The sequence below is a fragment of the Salmo salar genome, chromosome ssa14 (assembly GCF_905237065.1).
Source record: "Salmo salar chromosome ssa14, Ssal_v3.1, whole genome shotgun sequence".
NCBI classification, from domain to species: domain Eukaryota; kingdom Metazoa; phylum Chordata; class Actinopteri; order Salmoniformes; family Salmonidae; genus Salmo; species Salmo salar.
The window spans coordinates 15,306,404-15,325,979 of NC_059455.1; the positions used below are offsets into that span (position 1 = coordinate 15,306,404).

Below are 19,576 nucleotides of genomic sequence, written 5' to 3' on the forward strand. Positions count from 1 at the left end.
TCATGGTTATTGATGTGAAGCCAACACTGTTGTGTTTGCATCAGGCATGCTAAAACCACTGTGATGATTGAAAATGGTAGTAGTAGTGGCATGGTATTTCATTGCTAGGGAATGGTATTTGTGACCGACTGGCTCGATTCGGTCTTATGTAGCAAAATTTGAAATTTTGTTTTTTTACATGGGATTAAAGTACAGACTCGGAGCTAGACAATGGTATATCATACACTACAGTTGAGGAACAATGGGAAAGTAATTCTGCTTTGAAAGTTAAAACCTGTTGGGGCTAGGGGGCAGTATTTTCACGGCCGGATAAAAAACATACCCCATTTAAACTGGTTAGTACTCTTGCCCAGAAACGAGAATGTGCATATAATTAGTAGATTTGGATAGAAAACACTCTAAAGTTTCTAAAACTGTTTGAATAGTGTCTGTGAGTATAACAGAACTCATATGGCAGGCCAAAACATGAGAAGATTCTCCTGATGTACTGGCCTGTCTCCTGGTAGCGCCTCCATGCTCTGGACACTACGCTGACAGACACAGCAAACCTTCTTGCCACAGCTAGCATTGATGTGCCATCCTGGATGAGCTGCACTACCTGAGCCACTTGTGTGGGTTGTAGACTCCGTCTCATGCTACCACTAGAGTGAAAGCACCGCCAGCATTCAAAAGTGACCAAAACATCAGCCAGGAAGCATAGGGACTGAGAAGTGGTCTGTGGTTACCACCTGCAGAACCACTCCTTTATTGGGGGTGTCTTGCTAATTGCCTATAATTTCCACCTGTTGTCTATTCCATTTGCACAACAGCATGTGAAATGTATTGTCAATCAGTGTTGCTTCCTAAGTGGACAGTTTGATTTCACAGAAGTGTGATTGACTTGGAGTTACATTGTGTTGTATAAGTGTTCCCTTTATTTTTTGAGCAGTATATAATACATTCATCAAAACCATATAATAGAATAAAAATTGCAAGCAGTTGTCACAAAGTGCTTATCCAGAAACCCAGCCAAAAACCCTAAACAGCAAGCAATGCAGATGTAGTGTCACGGTTGTCGTAAGAACGGGACCAAGGCGCAGCGGATGTTGAGTTCCACATATTTATTACAAAGAGAAACTTTAAGCAAAAACAATAAATCAATAAACGAACAACGAAGCGTGACTACGTGGTGCACATGCACAAACACAAAACAATATCCCATATTTCTTTCAAAAAAATTCAATATATATATTCCAATGTCAATTATTATTATTATTATTATTATTCATTATTCAAAAAAAGAAATATATATATATATTCCAATGTAAATTATTATTAGCTACTTAAATATGATCCCCAATTAGAGGCAATTATTACCTGCTGCCTCTAATTGGGAACCAAACCAAAACACCAACATAGAAATTTTAAACTAGAACACCCCCTCGTCACGCCCTGACCTACTACATCATAGAGAAACAAGGGCTCTCTATGGTCAGGGCATGACATGTAGATGCACCATACTTATCTCTTGAGTCCAAGCAGACAAAACAGAAAGTTAGTATGTCTTTTAAAAATCCCACTAGATTTTGCAGTCACTAAATAATTATGATCAAAAAATGGAAGTACAACTATCCCAAGGTGCAGAATTATGGGCAATTATGGACTCTTCTTTTATGCATATTTCACCGAACAATTTCATACACATAAAATCAAATATTATTCCTGCACATTGATTGCAGGATTCATTCATAAGTATCATCAAAATCCAATTCTATGTATTCAATACAAAGGCTGGTTTGCTCATTTTTTTGTAGACTTTCCACATTTTGTTACATTACAGCCTTATTCTAAAAATGATGAAATTGTTTTTTCCCTCATCAATCTACACACAATACACCATAATGACAAAGCAAAAACAGGATTTCTCTGTACTTTGCTCCATTCATCTTTCCCCCGATCCTTACTAGTCTCACTGTCTCTGCCACTGAAAAACATCCCTACAGCATGATGCTGCCACCACCATACTTCACCGTAGGGATGGTGCCAGGTTTCCTCCAGACGTGACGCTTGGCATTCAGGCCACAGAGTTCAATTCTTGGATTTACCAGACAAGAGAATCTTGTTTCTCATGGTCTGATAGTCTTTTGGTGCCTTTTGGCAAACTCCAAGCGGGCTGTCATTTGCCTTTTACTCAGGAGTGGCTTTCGTCTGGCCACTCTACCATGAAAGCCTGATTAGTGGAGTGCTGCAGAGATGGTTGTCCTTCTGTAAGGTTCTCCCATCTTCACAGAAGAACCCTGGAGCTCTGTCAGAGTGCCCAACGGGTTCTTTGTCACCTCCCTGACCAAGGCCCTTCTCCCCCGATTGCTCAGTTTGGCCGGGCGGCCAGCTCTAGGAAGAGTCTTGGTGGTTTCAAACTTCTTCCATTTAAGAATGATGGAGGCCACTGTGTTCTTCGGGACCTTCAACACTGCAGACATTTTTTAGTACCCTTTCACAGATCTGTGCCTCGACACAATCCTTTCTCGGAGCTCTATGGATAATTCCTTGCTCATGGCTTGGTTTTTGCTCTGACATGCACTGTCAACTGTGGGACCTTATATAGACAGGTGTGTGCCTTTCCAAATAATGTCCAATCATTTGAATTTACCACAGGTGGACTCCAATCAAGTTGTAGAAACATCTCAAGGATGATCAATGGAAACAGGATGCACCTGAGCTCAATTTTGAGTCTCACACCAAAGGGTCTGAATACTCATGTAAATAATGTATTTCTGTTTTTAACTTTTAATACATTTTCAAACATTTCTAAAAACCTGTTTTCGCTTTGTCGTTTAGGTTGTATTGTGTGTAGATTGATGAGGAACTGTTAAATTTAATCAATTTTAGAATAAGGCTGTAACGTAACAATACGTGGAAAAAGTAAATGGATCTGAATACTTTCCGAAGGCCCTGTACAGGCCTCAATCCACACCTAAGCAAAGCTTAGAAGGTCACAGTGTTGAATCTGATGACTTAGTAGTAACCCAACTTCAATCTCTGCATGTCCCCAATATTATAAAAAATGAAAACAATTAGACAGTCCCCAATGTCTAGATCTTTCCATATATTGTACATAGTATGACACTGACAGGGTGATTTAGAGTTTTGTGCAGTAGCATTTACTGATACTACTGCACTGGAAACAGAGAACGTCATTTCACACGTTTCTCTTCTGATGAAACCAATGTGTTTATATTCTGTGAACCAAACACTTAACAGTGAATTTTGTGTTCGCCGAGAACATTTGTATTTCAAGTCTTCCTAAATGTGGTCTAAGATATGCAAGTCAGGTACTAAGGCGAGATCAGAAGTTCTGGAAATGTATTTGAGCATTTGATCATCGCTGTTCCACTGTCCATACGTTTCAACACAGATCCGACAATTGCTTGTATGTGATTGAGAAAAACTGTAACGGATGGATTCCCTCCAACATGTGACTGTTAGCTAGCTATAAAGCACTTGACATCCTACAGAGTTGAGTTATGCCTATCATGGCCAGACTCTTACTCCTGGTGAAGCTGTTGCTAACCACTAGAGCTTATGGTCTGGTAAGGGGCTGTACTGTTGCCAGCAGGCCTAATAGTTTGGGAAATTGATTAGCTACCTAACTACCAAATTGTCCAGTTACTTAACTACCTAATAGTCTCCACTGTCCAGAACTCAAACAGATATTCTCCAACAAGACTTATTCAAACTGTCTTTCAGCTTTGAGTCTCTGCCACTGAAGAGGCCTTTAATTAATGTCAGCCTTGAATTCATTCAAAAATGCATTTTATTTTCCCAGATGAATTGTCTATCAAAGCAGCCTTGATGTGATAACATTTTCAATAGTGAGGGCTCGTTTCGCTTTGATCAAGCTGGGGTACTTAAACTCTGTCGAAGTTAACGTCAGCCCTAATAAATTAGCTTTGTGTGTGTGTGTGTATGTGTGTGTGCGTGCATGCGTGGGTGTTGAGGCCTCTGGCTCTGAAGTGGAGCGTATCTGCAGAGCCCTGAGATATTCACAGGCAAAATGAGATACACCTGCTCTCACAGACAAACATAAACAGACACACACACACACACACACACACACACACAGCGTACATCATTCTGGACAGCTTCACTTAATGCATAAAGATGAAGAGCAGTGGATCGGAGCCATTCAGAGATCTCAAAGTAGATATACTGTATGACACCAGACAGCAGGGCTCACTTGTGCCAATGGGGAAACGTTTGTTAATTGGCGGTAACTGTCTTTGTACGCCAAGGTCATATGTGAGTGGTGCAACCCGGTCATTAGAATAAAAAACAAGTAGAACCAAGGCAGTCGTTGTACTCCATGACGAAGACAAATCAAATCTTAAAATCTTTATTTCCATTCGACAGGCCATACAAATAAAGGCATTTTAATGATATGAGGAGTGCCTTGGTCCTCTATGTTTTTTGCTGACCAATTAACCCCTTTTACCAAAGAGCACTTTCTATCTCCCAAGCCCTACTATTGTGTACCCTAGCACCGCTTCCCTTCCTTCTATTGTCTTGGTTATTAGAATGTTGATGTCTAGTGTTTAGCACTATCCAAGGCTGTCTGATGCCCTTTATGTTGACTGGCGCAATCAGGTGAGCTCACGGCCACAGGGTATACTAAATAGTCAACATTAATGACTTAGTGTATGTGGAAATATAAGGGATGGCAGGCGATCAAATGATGCAGATATGCTGTCTTTCACACAATTCTTTTGGGGCATGTGCAAGTCCATAAAAACAGTCAATGTTTTATGTTTGCCTGAATGATGACCCACAGGTATAGACTTTGTTACTCATTGCCCTCCGTTTTAAAAAGATGCCCACCCCACAGAGAAAGATGAAAGCAAGCTTTTAGGAAATCCGCCAGCCCCTTTTAGGAAAACTGTCCTCTCCTCTGCTTTTTGGCTCAATACATTCCCCTCTCCCGTCCATTTAGCTTAATTAACCATGGAGTTTAGTTTGAGGTCCGCACGACCAACATGCCCCCCACCTCTCCAGAAAGCTGACCATGATAAATAGCTATATCCAGCTATCCAACCACTCTCTCCCCCTTCTCCTTTAGAACGGCTAAAACCCTTATTATTCATTCTTGCTCTCTAATGGCTGTCAGTTGTGAGGAAGTCCATAGATTGTGGTGGCCTGACATTCTGCAGGCAGGCTGGATGGGACTGAGAAATAAAGGGTCTCTGGAAATCGTCCAGATGCTTCCGCCATTTTGATTCATTGTCAGAACGCTTCTCCACAGCGTAATTGCCTGTTGAATGCCTTATTTCTTACTTTCCTTCCTCCCCTGAACCACCACTACCCATTTCTCCTCTCACATCCCATCCACCAGCACCATTATTTTAAAGCTTCTTTGACATGTCAACAACGAGTTTCCACAGCTATTTTAAGAGTGTTTTTTTTAAAGGTGTTAGGCACTCGTTTTTTCCTTTGCAATACTCGGTTCGCATCTCAGTTGAGTCTGTCTTTGAAATGTGTTTTTCTGTGGTATCCCCATGCTCATGCATGCAGTGTTTTATTTCTGTCGCCATTGATACTAATGTAGATGTGTTGTGTCGTTTCTTTACTTGTCTCTTTGCGGATGGCATGACAGGTACTTGAGAACTGTTAAGTTCGGTAGTCATCATTTATGCTATGCGAAGATTTTAACATGTCACAGTAAAATATACTCAAAACAACTCTTGGGAACCTAGCTGGGATGTTTCCTTTTATCACAGAGAAATCACATCGGGGAGAACCCTAATCTCCACTCTTAAGTCGAATGTTCACTTAATGTCCCATTGACATCAATGCAGAAGCAGGTGATGGTTGTGTGTGTGTTTGTCTGTCTAGGACTCCGGAGCGGATGCACTGGAGCTCAACCTTTCCTGTCCCCACGGAATGGGAGAAAGGGGCATGGGACTGGCCTGTGGACAGGTATCTACCAGCACACTGACACACACACTCCACCAGTGTCACACACTCTGGCAATTACTTAGACTTTTAAATTCCTCGTGGAACGTGGCTGAACCACATCCAACCCTTTCTGTCCTGTGCCGATCGTTCGCCATTCTTTAATATGCATTCAATACACATAGCCATACACATAGTCAATTGCTTTGAAAATACAATTTCTTTACCCCCCCAAAAAAATTCTTACGGAATTCCACTTTAGATTCAGAGAAACACTCTGATGAATACATACACTCGTCTTGTAATAAACCCTTAAAAGTTACAGATTAAAACTATTTAAACAAATGTGTCAAAATCCCCAAAATGGGCCTTAACCAAGAAAATCCCCAAAATGGGCCTTAACCAAGAAAATCCAATCACTACCACAAATGTAGCACTTTGTCGCTTTTCTAACAGCAGTGCTGCGATTTGACTTGATTTCCTCCATCTGCCGTCTTCCTACCCTGGCAGTTTACGATCGCCAGGGGACTTGGGCCTGTTTCCCTCTAAACACGAGACAGAACCATTGTGCCCCCTGCAGTGCTCATAAATTACCCCCCCCCCTCCCCCGCACTGTGTGTGGATCCCCCTCTGTAAGGACACAAGGCTAATTACAGGCCTCTGCCTCCTGGCAGGTAACCTCTGCGTGAACTAAAGCAAGGAAATAGCATTTAATCACACCGACAGTGGCCACACACATATAGGCGCAGAGAGAGAGAGGGAGACACACACACACACAGGGTGACACCTTTTTCAGATTCTAAGAAAATGCAAGGGAAATTATTTAATGACGCATAAGCATGGGATTATGGCTGCTTGCTGGTACATCTTCCAGGAATGCTAACAATAAGCTTTGACCTCCCAGTACAAAAGCTCTGCTACTGAAACTCACCACAGGGAATGACCTATTAAAAAGCTACCATCTGAAAACAGATCACTGCTGGAGGTGGCACCAATTTAAGATCTTACAAAGACTAGAACCACAATTATGTCATTACGCTGGCTAGGCCAGTGGATGTTAAGACCACAACATACAGTTGAAGTCGGAAGTTTACATACATACTTTTAGGTTGCGGTCATTAAAACTCGTTTTTCAACCACCACAAATTTCTTGTTAACAAATTATAGTTTCGGCGAGTCGGTTAGGACATCTACTTTGTGGATGACACAAGTCATTTTTCCAACAATTCTTTACAGACAGATTATTTCACTTATAATCCACTGTATCACAATTCCAGTGGGTCAGAAGTTTACATACACTAAGGCTGACTGTGCCTTTAAACAGCTTGGAAAATTCCAGAAAATGATATCATGGCTTTAGAAGCTTCTGATGGGCTAATTGACATAATTTGAGTCAATTGGAGGTGTACCTGTGGATGTATTTCAAGGCCAACCTTCAAACTCAGTGCCTCTTTGCTTGACATCATGTGAAAATGAAAAGAAATCATCCAAGACTTCAGAAAAAACATTGTAGACCTCCACAAGTCTGGTTCATCCTTGAGAGCAATTTCCAAACGCCTGAAGGTACTACGTTCATCTGTACAAACAATCATACACAAGTATAAACACCATGGGACCACGAAGCCGTCATACCGCTCAGGAAGGAGACGCATTCTGTCTCCTAGAGATGAACGTACTTTGGTGCGAAAAGTGCAAATCAATCCCAGAACAACAGCAAAGGACCTTGTGAAGATGCTGGAGGAAACAGGTACAAAAGTATCTATATCCACAGTAAAACGAGTCCTATATCGACATAACCTGAAAGGCCGCTCGGCAAGGAAGAAGCCAGTGCTCCAAAACCGCCATAAAAAAGCCAGACTACGGTTTGCAACTGCACATGGGTACAAAGATCGTACTTTTGGAGAAATATCCTCTGGTCTGATGAAACAAAAATAGAAGTGTTCTGCCATAATGACCATCGTTATGTTTGGAGGAAAAAGGGGGAGGCGTGTAAGCCGAAGAACACCATCCCAACCATGAAGCAATGGGGTAGCAGCATCATGTTGTGGGTGTGCTTTTCTGCAGGAAGGACTGGTGCACTTCACAAAATAGATGGCATCATGAGAAAAATTAATTACGTGGATATATTGAAGCAACATCTCAAGACATCAGTCAGGAAGTTAAAGCTTGGTTGCAAATGGGTCTTCCAAATGGACAATGACACCAAGCATACTTCCAAAGTTGTGGCAAAATGGCTTAAGGACAACAAAGTCAAGGTATTGGAGTGCCCATCACAAAGCCCTGACCTCAATCCTATAGAAAATTTGTGGGCAGAACTGAAAAAGCGTGTGCGAGCAAGGAGGCCTACAAACCTGACTCAGTTACACCATTTCTGTCAGGAGGAATGGGCCAAAATTCATCCAACTTATTGTGGGAAGCTTGTGGAAGGCTACCTAAAACGTTTGACCCAAGTTAAACAATTTAAATGCAATGCTACCAAATACCAATTGAGTGTATGTAAACTTCTGACCCACTGGGAATGTGATGAAAGAAATAAAAGCTGAAATACATCATTCTCTCTACTATTATTCTGACATTTCACCTTCTTAAAATAAAGTGATGATCCTAACTGGCCTAAGACAGGGAATTTTTACCAGGATTAAATGTTAGGAATTGTGAAAAACTGAGTTTAAATGTATTTGGCTAAAGTGTATGTAAACTTCCGACTTTAACTGTAGATAGATAAGAATAGAGAAAATATAGATAACTTAAATGAGTTCGTTTTGTGGGTTTTGGAGATGTGTGCTACTTTAATGTGTTATGTCCGTGGCCATTAGCCACAGCCCCCAGGTCAGTTTTAATTTTAGAAAACAAATTAGTGATCCTCACGGGGAGAGGAGCTGGCTGTGGCACGCTTCTCCATCAGCAGTCCAAAAAAACAAACGTAGGAGACGGATGGACAGCTTTTTCTCTCTCTCTCGCTCTCTCGCTCTCTCGCTCTCTCGCTCTCTCTCTCGCTCTCGCTCGTCTGTCCACTGATACTACATCCCCCACACAGAATATACACATATATAGTGTACTGAGTGCAGACACACACATATGCATACACACACACATAATTAAAGGTATCACAGCCTCGGGCCAAGAAAGAAAGCAGTACATAGTTACATACAAAACCATGCCTTCATACAGCCTTCCCCAAGGCCTTGGAGCTGTCCATGGTCCTGCTTCTCATTCTCCTGTGATTCCCTCTCACTCTCCACTGAAGGCCTAGGAGCTGTCCATGGTCCTGCCACTCATTCTCCTGTTATTCCCTCTCCCTCTCCTCTGAAGGCCTAGGAGCTGTCCATGGTCCTGCCACTCATTCTCCTGTTATTCCCTCTCCCTCTCCTCTGAAGGCCTAGGAGCTGTCCATGGTCCTGCTTCTCATTCTCCTGTGATTCCCTCTCACTCTCCTCTGAAGGCCTAGGAGCTGTCCATGGTCCTGCTTCTCATTCTCCTGTGATTCCCTCTCACTCTCCTCTGAAGGCCTAGGAGCTGTCCATGGTCCTGCCACTCATTCTCCTGTTATTCCCTCTCCCTCTCCTCTGAAGGCCTAGGAGCTGTCCATGGTCCTGCCACTCATTCTCCTGTTATTCCCTCTCCCTCTCCTCTGAAGGCCTAGGAGCTGTCCATGGTCCTGCTTCTCATTCTCCTGTGATTCCCTCTCACTCTCCTCTGAAGGCCTAGGAGCTGTCCATGGTCCTGCCACTCATTCTCCTGTTATTCCCTCTCCCTCTCCTCTGAAGGCCTAGGAGCTGTCCATGGTCCTGCTTCTCATTCTCCTGTTATTCCCTCTCCCTCTCCTCTGAAGGCCTAGGAGCTGTCCATGGTCCTGCTTCTCATTCTCCTGTGATTCCCTCTCACTCTCCACTGAAGGCCTTGGAGCTGTCCATGGTCCTGCTTCTCATTCTCCTGTGATTCCCTCTCACTCTCCTCTGAAGGCCTAGGAGCTGTCCATGGTCCTGCTTCTCATTCTCCTGTGATTCCCTCTCACTCTCCTCTGAAGGCGTAGCCCACAAAGCCTCCAAAACTCTATCCCCCCCCCCCCCTCCTCTATTCGATCTATGCTTTGTTCTGCGCGGATAGATCCCTCTCCAGCTCAGTGCAAGGAAACCATCCTTTACTTCTGCCCCAGTCACTTTGATGGGCCTTTCCCTCAATACAGGAGTCACATTGAAGTATTGTGTTAAAACCGAAACAAAACACCCCCCCCCCCGAGATCAAAAGCAGACGATGTGCCCGAGGATCAGAGCTATTGCCTTGCTGCACAGGCTCTTTTTTTATGGAGCCGTTGATATACAGTGGCACTTAATGTCCCTCAACACCACGAGATGGTCTTCCTGGAACCACCCACCACCCTGTAAAAGAGACAAAAGAAAGCATATGTCATATTGGCCCATGCAGGCTGCACTGGATAAAAAATGTGTAGCTCTCCCAAAGAGGACACCTCTCTCTTGGCTTGTGTGGCGTGTGGGAGGGGTATGACGAGTTAGGGGAGGCCTAAAGGGAGGTTGGTGCAGGAGGCAGTACTTTACATCCACATTGCTGAGAGAGGTCCTCGCAGGCCAGCGGCTTTGGTCGCTGCACACACACTTGCAGCACACACTTGCAGCCCCAGGTCTTTTATAAGCTGTCACAGGAGTGTGCGTGTGAGTGCGTGTGCCTGCTTCACAGACCTGCATCACCCCCCTCTGTGAGGACATTAGGTTCTTACCAGCAGCATCTGTTTAAACACACACAGGCTTACTAGGCTTACTAGTGTTTTTTATACACACACACACACACACACACACACACACACACACACACACACACACACACACACACACACACACCTATTCCTTTGTTTCTTCCCCTGATCTGTCAATCCTCTGTCATTACTCCAGCTGTTGACATAGCTATTTACACTGTTCACCTCTCTCTCCCTTCCTCTTCCTATCTCTCGATTCTCATCCCTCCTTCATCTCTCCCCTCCTCATCTCTCATTTTCTGTTTCCTTCCATATACACTGAGTGTACAAAAAATAATAATTTAGTTGTACCCCCTTTTGCCCTCAGAACAGCCTCAAATCATCGGGGCATGGACTCTACAAGGTGTCAAAAGCGTTCCACAGGGATGCTGGCCCATGTTGAGTCTAAAGCTTCCCACAGTTGTGTAAAGTTGGCTGGATGTCCTTTGGGTGGTGGACCATTCTTGATACACACAGGAAACTGTTCAGCGTGAAAAACCCAGCAGTGTTGCAGTTCTTGACACAATCAAACTGGTGCACCTGGTACCTACTACCATACCCCGTTCAAAGGCACTTCAATCTTTTGTCTTGCCTCTGAATGGCACACATACACAATCCATGTCTCAATTGTCTCAAGGCTTAAAAATCCTTCCTAATGTTTTGTACACTCAGTGTATTTGTTATATTTTATTCACACTTGCCATTCAAATTCAAAGGAGCTTTATTTGCATGATCCCATGTTGAATAATACATTACAATCGACAATAAAATCATCCATTCCCCCTCTTCCACTCGTGTTCTCTCCATCACTCAGTTTTTTCCCATCCATATACATTCCAGTTTCTTCCCCCGGTCAGGCTTTCTCATTTGTGTTTCGCTGCCAGCCTTGTTAAAAACACATGCCGCCCACATCCCTCCCACGACCCACTCTGGTGGACACACAAACACAGACGCACACACACACACACACACAAATATAAGTGTATTCGCACACGTATACACTAATGATCACATACACACACAGCAGAACAGAGTTCACACTTAGAGAACCACAGAGAAAGGCTCTCGTTGGGCAGAAGACCTGCACTGTTAAATAGCTGTTTAGTATGCTGTGCATCACCCATATTTTAATGGTTTCAACGGACAAATGCTACCTCAGGCTAATCACATTGCTATACAAGTATCACAAACACAGATTGAGTCACTATAATAATAGTGGCACCGATCACTATAAAAAAGATCAAAGATCATACCCCGAAGACATGCTAACATGCTAAACTCTTACCAATAACAGGGGAGATTAGCATGTCTTGGGATTATGATCTTTGACCCTCTGTAACTCATAATTTTTCACGATTCATTCAGGATTATCCGTAACCATGGTAGCATCCACATTTAATGGGGAAGTGTTCAAAAAAAATATTGATTAATTTTTTTTACAGCTTTTTTCTCCGCAATTTCAATCTTGTCTCATTGCTGCAACTCCTCAACGGGCTCGGGAGGTGAAGGTCGATTCACGCGTCCTCCAAAACATGACCCACCAAACCGCGCTTCTTAACATCCACCCGCTTAACCCGGGAACCCAGCCGCACCAATGTGTCAGAGGAAACGTTCACCTGACGACCGAGGTCAGCCTGCAAGCACCCGGCCCACCACAAGGAGTCGCTAGAGCGCAATGAGCCAAGTAAAGCCCCTCGGCCAAACCGTCCTCTAACCCGGACGACACTGGGCCAATAGTGTGCCGCCCTATGGGATTCCCGATTACAGCAGGTTGTGATACAGCCAGGGATTGAACCCAGGTCTGTAGTGACGCCTCTAGCACTGTGATGCAATGCCTTAGACTGCTGCGCCACTCGGGAGGCCCTAAAAACATATTCTATTGTTGTTTACAATAAGAGTGACTCCAGTATGACAATTATTTGTCATGAATTTCTACTGGAAGAAAATTACCTGAAACAAAACCAAAACAAACTGCAAATGCATCAAACAAGTTTGTAGTCACAAGCTTAATGTAGTCACTGCGTGCTAGGAATATGGGACCAAATGTGACCGACTGCCTTGATTCGGTCTTATGTAGCAATATTTTAAATTGTGCTTTTTTACATACTTAAGGGACGCATGTGGCAGCTGAAGGTTGATAAACTTGTAACCTCACTTTTGAGAAAATTGCCTTTGAATGTTTTGGTACCTACTGGAGGGCTCTTCTTTCTACACCCATTCTGCATCATTCACATCCTCTTAATCTTTAGCCCCCACCCAAACTCTGACCATTTTACTCGCCCTAGTAGAGCTGGTTAGGCTGTTTTCATGTTATCCAGCGTTGGTGACTGTAACTGTGCTGCAGGCAACAATTTAATTACGCTTTTTTTGCCAATGTTTACTGACACCAGCCATATTCAATGGGTGTTGAGTGTTCGTAAAGTCATCAGTTATTCTGCGCTCTGACACACACAGACGAGAGTGCTCTTAAATGGAACTCACCTGAAATGGTTACTTGCATAGTGGAGTCTTTTGTTAAGACATGTAACTAGCTAGCTAAACAATGAACCATAATCCCAACTCATGACGTTACTACCCTGCATGAATCTGCAGGTAGCTAATCAACCAGGTTCAGTGTTAGCTAGCTAACATTAGGCTATAACTAGCCAAGCAAATGGCTCTGAGATACGAATAATAAGATCATACACGTAATGTTAGCTAGCGAGCCAGCCAGCTAACGTTAGCTAGCTAACAGTACACTTTAACATGAAATGAAACCCCTTTTCTGTCAAAATTAGAAATGTGTAATATCTGAACATGTAGCTAGTTTCCTATCGGATGACATGGTTGCCCTTAGTTTGAAGATGTAATCCGGAGACAGGTGTTTTCTCCATCACCTTAGCTATCATACTCGAATTCCACAGATTTCAAAACTCGTTCTTCCAGAAAGTGGAGAGCAACACTTATGCAGCTTTACTACGCGATACATTTTTAAAAAGTATTGTTAGACAGGATTACCTAGACATACTGACCTGCTCAAATAGACAGAAGCGTGCTATATGGCAGACCAATCCAAAGTCATCTCTCGACATGTCCAGTCCACTCATTATTTCAGCCAATCATGGCTAGCGGGAAGGTTGTTGACTTTTTCTGTGGCTTAACCAACTAGGCTCGTAATTTAACAATTGTATTTGTATTTACAGATGGCATACAAGTTTGTTATTAAGGCACATGAAAGATTCCATGTTCGAGAAGGCATTTCTGCCAAAAAACGCATTTTGATATTTTTTTACGTTTACGTACAAATAGCTCTCCTGTGAAGTAGTGACCCGTGACATACGCCTAGTTTCCTGAAATGGGTCACAAATACCAAACTTTTGACTACTTTATTTATAAGAATCTTTAGGGGTGTCAATTATTTTGGCCCTTACCTTTTTGAGAAAAAAAAATATTACTTGTTAAACAAAATCTCTTTCTTTGAGCAATTGTATTAGTATGAAGTAATATAATTTCCCCCTTTTTTGCATACAATACAACTCAGTATTTTAATTATTTATGTTATACAGTCATTATTGCTCATCTTTAACAAGGTTGTCAATAATTTCGGTGTGGACAGACAGGCAGCCTTTACCACAGTACCTTGGGGATATGGCTCAGCCATCATCAATCTCACTTCAGTTAACACAGGATAACAAAATACCACTGCCAATGGGTGTACAGTATGTGCCAACGAGGAGAACTGTGTCCTGAGAAAGGGTGCAAAGAAAAAGAGAGAGAGGGAGGAGGCAGAAATAAGGAAAGGAAGAGAGGTAGAGAGAGAGAGAGGTAGAGGGAGAGGTAGAGAGGGGGGCAGAGAGAGAGAGAAAGAAAAGTAGAGAGAGAGGTTTTTGATAAATGTTTTATTTTTAATTTAACCTTTATTTACATTTTACATTTTTACATTTTTAGTCATTTAGCAGACGCTCTTATCCAGAGCGACTTACAGTAGTGAATGCATACATTTCATACATTTTTTTTCTGTGTATTTAACTAGGCAAGTAAGTTAAGAACAAATTGTTATTTACAATGGCGGCCTACCAAAAGGCCTCCTACGGGGACGGGGCTGGGATTAAAAATAAATGAAATAAAAAAATAGGACAAAACATACATCAAGTGAGACAACACAACCCTACATAGAGAGACCTAAGACAACAACATAGCATGGCAGCAACACATGACAACGCAGCATGGAAGCAACACAACATGACAACAACATGGCAGCAGCACAAGATGGTAGCAGTACAAAACATGGTACAAACATTATTGGGCCCAGACAACAGCACAAAGGGCAATAAGGTAGTAAGTAGAGAGAGCGATAGACAGGTAGAGAGGGAGGGAGAGAGGGAGGGAGAGAGAGGGGAGAAGGAGGAAGACTGAGGGAGAAAGAGCAACTGAGCTGCTATGAAAATGCAACAGTGAGACTGCAGGGTCTTTGAACGGACCTGTATGGACACAAGAGTGTTTTTCTTTCCCATCAGAGCTTAAAGGAGGAACTCAGACAGAGCTGTGTGCGCGTGCGTGTTTGTGCGCGTGCGTGCTTACATTATGACAAAAAGGGTATATTTGCAAAAACCTTAAAAAACATTTCAACGCTACAACAGATGGAGGTTGGTTTAGTGGCCTAATTCCTCACAAACGTCAACATTTTCGAAACTTCACAAGTTAGCACTCATGAAAACTGGGTGAGATCCTCCTTTTTTTATTTGGAGCCAGCAACACCCCTCTTCAGAGGACAACTTCATTATATTATACTAGAAGTGAAATATTGTATTTATTTCCTCAAACTGATCCTGAATCTGTTGTTATAGGATCCTGTGATGGTGATGAACATCTGTCGGTGGGTGAGACAGACCGCCAAGATCCCCTTCTTCGCCAAGCTCACGCCCAACGTCACCAACATCGTGGACATCGCCAAGGCTGCACACGAAGGTAACAACAGTCCAGAGTCTCAGAGTAGGAGTGCTTATATAGGATCAGTTTTGCCTTTGACATGAATATGATTATGTGGACAGGAGGATCCTAATCCTGGATCAGCACTCCTACTGTGAGACTATGTGAACTCCAATATAATCGGCTGTTGACGCTGTCTGTCCGAAATGAAATGAGACCTAGCTTCAAATCCCTGCCCCCCATCCTCTTTTTTCTCACTTGTTCCTTTTTTTCCCTCATGTTGGGAAAGGATGTGAAGGGAGGTTTAAGTATTTGTAGAATGGGGGATGGAGGGGAAGGCGCAGTAGGCCAACCATTTTTGAATGACTGGAATTTCAGCAATATCAAGCTCAATAGTGACTGTGGTCTTGTTGTTATAGGAGGGGCAGATGGAGTCACTGCCACCAACACAGTGTCTGGAATGATGGGCCTAAAAGCTGACAGCACCCCCTGGCCTGGCATCGGCAAGGGCAAGCGCACCACCTACGGAGGAGTGTCTGGTAAGTAACACGCACCCACACACACAAACACTTTGTCTTGTAAGCAGCGCTATTACCTTACAGCTACAGTCCGCTATCGTGTGTTCAAGTCTGTCAGTGTAAAGCCCCTGTGTGTATACTAGTGTGTGTGTGTGTGTGTGTGTGTGTGTGTGTGTGTGTGTGTGTGTGTGTGTGTGTGTGTGTGTGTGTGTGTGTGTGTGTGAGAGAATGTGTGTGTTTGTGTGTGAATCAGTATGATTATGCCTCTCTCTCTCTCTCTCTCTCTCTCTCTCTCTCTGCGGGCTCACCTCCGCTCTTCTCCCAGCTTGTTCCCCCCTCCCTCTTTCTCAGCTGCCAACACACCTTCTGAGCCAGTCTCAGGCAGTCGCAGGGTCAAGAAAGCAGCCTGTATTTCAAAATGATGATTGAGACTATTGAGGCAGTATTATATGCAAGCAAGAAGTACCAGCTGTCATACTGTAGTTCTCCGGGTGTAACTTGTGGATGTGGCTGGGCTGTAGCTCCATACTCTCGGGAGTCCCCTGGCTGGGGGCAGTCCAGCTCCCTCTCCCCTCCCTTCGACTGGGTCATTGAACATTACTGTCCTAAAGGGCCAGGAGTGGGGGGGGTTCACACATTTCTACTTTTGGCCAGGAGGGTCCTTCATAGTGACACTCACTAGATTTTTCAAATTCGAAAAAAAGGACTGGAGTCCAAATGACATAAAACATAGGCGGCCCTCGCTCGGTTGTAAAAGAAGAGAATAAGTATATTCTTGAGCAAGGGTGGGCAACAAACGGCTCGCAGGCCAGTTCCGGCCCGCGAGCCCATTCAATCTGGTCCGCGGGAGGTTTTGGAAAATCAATATTTTGGTTTAAAAAAGACTCCAGGCCACTCTTGCATGTCTAAAACTAGGTAGAATGTAGCCTATGTAGAAATTTGTATGGACCTATACGTTTTCAAATAACTCACCTGAATTTTTACATCACGATGTGGCCCTTAACCAAAAATGACTGCCTATTTCATATTTTACTACCTAAGAAGGAATGCTAGAAAAGGGAGTGTGAAAAATGCCTGGGCTACAAACAATAAGATCGCCACATGATAATTTACAGTATACCTAATCATAATCAATTCATTCAATTCTCTTGGATTTCAACCATATTGCAGCCACTCAACATGCAGCATTTCATATAGACTGTATAGTTTTCTTTGAAGGCCTAAAATACACAAATCTCAATTCAGCGGTCACTGTGTACCTCTCTACCACTGCATCCTTATTTCAACTTCTCTACAGAACACAAATGAATATCTCCACCTGAACCATCATACATTTTCTGTAGGAGACTCTAGCCAGAGAGAGGGTGAGGGGAGACAAAAGTAGAAGAGCATGAATTTAGGAGACTTCAGTCGGAAGAGGGAGAGAAGAGGAGGAGGAGAGGGAAAGTAGAAGCGCCAAGGAACAAAGAGGGCGGAGAGAGCGAGAGCCATGAATATGGATACAATTAACCATCCATGGAGAATATGCAAAAATGTATGCTTTGATTCAATTCATCATCCCAATTTCAGAGGATGGCATTAGTTAATGAGGATCATTTAGCATGGGAGGAGAGAGAGGGTGCTGTCTCTATCTGTCAACCTAGTGTGTGTGTGTGTGTGTGTGTGTGTGTGTGTGTGTGTGTGTGTGTGTGTGTGTGTGTGTGTGTGTGTGTGTGCGTGCGCGTGAGTGTGTGTATTTCTGCGTGTGTGTGTAGCGATTCTGTGTGTGTACATGTGTGAACGCTTATGTTAAAGTATGTATGGATGTGTCTGTGTGTTGCCCGCGTGTGTACGTATGAGCCTCTCTGGTCAAATACATGTGTACAAGGCTATACTGTGATCAATGTGCGAGAACCTAGTGGGGGAACCAGGTTAAATGTAATGTGATAAATGTCTCCATCTGTCTGCCTGATCACAGAGCACAGCCAACCCCATCCCGTAGGGACCCCATGACAGCCAACTAATGACAGAGTGGCCTGGATTGGACCCCATTTGGGAGTGTGTTTACACTGTGTGTGTGTGTGTGGGCGCGCGTTCGTGTGTGTGTGCTTGTGCATACATCAAGTGTGTGCGTGTGTTTATGTATATGTGTGTGTGTGTGTGTGTGTGTGTGTGTGTGTGTGTGTGTGTGTGTGTGTGTGTGTGTGTGTGTGTGTGTGTGTGTGTGTATGTGTGTGCCCATGTGTGTGTGCCTGCGTGACTGCATGTGTGGGTGAGAAATAGAGATTGGATTATTATCAATATGTACTCTTCATATGTTACAGTGTATTTATTTCTGGAGAGATTGAGAAACAGAAAAACTCTGCTATTTACACAGCTATGTGTTTGGTTTAACCTCATCTTCTATAAGAGAGGTAGGTCTAAGAATGCGTTTTGAAGAGGAAGTCTTTTCGTTAATCCTTCCACATTAATTCTGATCCATCTCCACAGGTAATGCCATCCGGCCCATTGCCCTGCGCGCTGTATCCGCCATCGGCAGGGCCCTGCCAGGGTTCCCCATCCTAGCGACTGGGGGGATCGACTCAGCCGAGACAGGACTGCAGTTCCTCCACGCTGGAGCTTCTGTTCTACAGGTAAGTAGAGACATCAACAAAAAAGTGCACTGACTATCACAACCGGCCGTGATCGGGAGTCCCATAGGGCGGCGCACAATTGGCCCGGCGCACAATTGACATGACTCGACCTTCGCTTCCCGAGCCCGTTGAGGAGTTGCAATGATGAGACAAGATCAATTTATTTTTTATTTTTAAAGTGCTCTCTCCACTAGCCTGGTAGCTAAATCTGTTTGTCATAGGTACCTTGTACTGTAGTCAACTTGTACTGTAGTCAACTTGTACTGTAGTCAACTTGTACTGTAGTCAACTTGTACTGTAGTCAACCTGTACTGTAGTTGATATAGTTAGGTTGTGCTATAGCTAACATTTATTGTCAGATGACAAATGAGGACTAATGATAAAAATGCACAAACAGATCGGATTACACGTCTGGGTACCCAGCTGTTTGTCAGTATGTTGTTTTTCAGTATAATCACACTTATTGGATATTCAACCACACACAGGGACATGAGGGAAATGAGGGCTAAGCATGTCTTGAGAACAGCTCAGTGTGGAACATTCATGTTACATTCATGTTAGCGTCGATGTGTCTTTTGTCTGATATTCAACACTGATCCATTTTTAATAGGATTTAACTCCAAGCTTGCATTACATTCCATATGATTATTAGTCGATTAGCGATCGTCATCGACATCAATCGCCTTCCCAGGGAATTTACTTCCTTGTTTTTACGAAAGATGAAGCCATCACTTCAAAGAGCTTTTTCGCTCTCTCGATCTCTCTCTCTCTCCCTCGTCCCTCCTCCCCCTCTCCATCCCTTCCTCCCTCCTTCCCCAACACAAAAACATTATCTTCTTTCACACAAAGCTTTGTCGCTGCCT

General features: G+C 43.4%; 1 protein-coding gene across 1 annotated transcript in view; it reads left to right on the forward strand.

The window, feature by feature from the left end:
- Window positions 1–19,576, forward strand: part of dpydb (dihydropyrimidine dehydrogenase b) — a 129,835-nt gene that overhangs the window by 98,875 nt on the left and 11,384 nt on the right. The window contains exons 16-19 of the mRNA XM_014139686.2: window positions 5,866–5,949; window positions 15,502–15,622; window positions 16,003–16,122; window positions 18,571–18,713. Of these exons, the coding sequence (XP_013995161.2) occupies window positions 5,866–5,949; window positions 15,502–15,622; window positions 16,003–16,122; window positions 18,571–18,713 (468 nt within the window). The remainder of the gene's footprint in view (window positions 1–5,865; window positions 5,950–15,501; window positions 15,623–16,002; window positions 16,123–18,570; window positions 18,714–19,576) is intronic.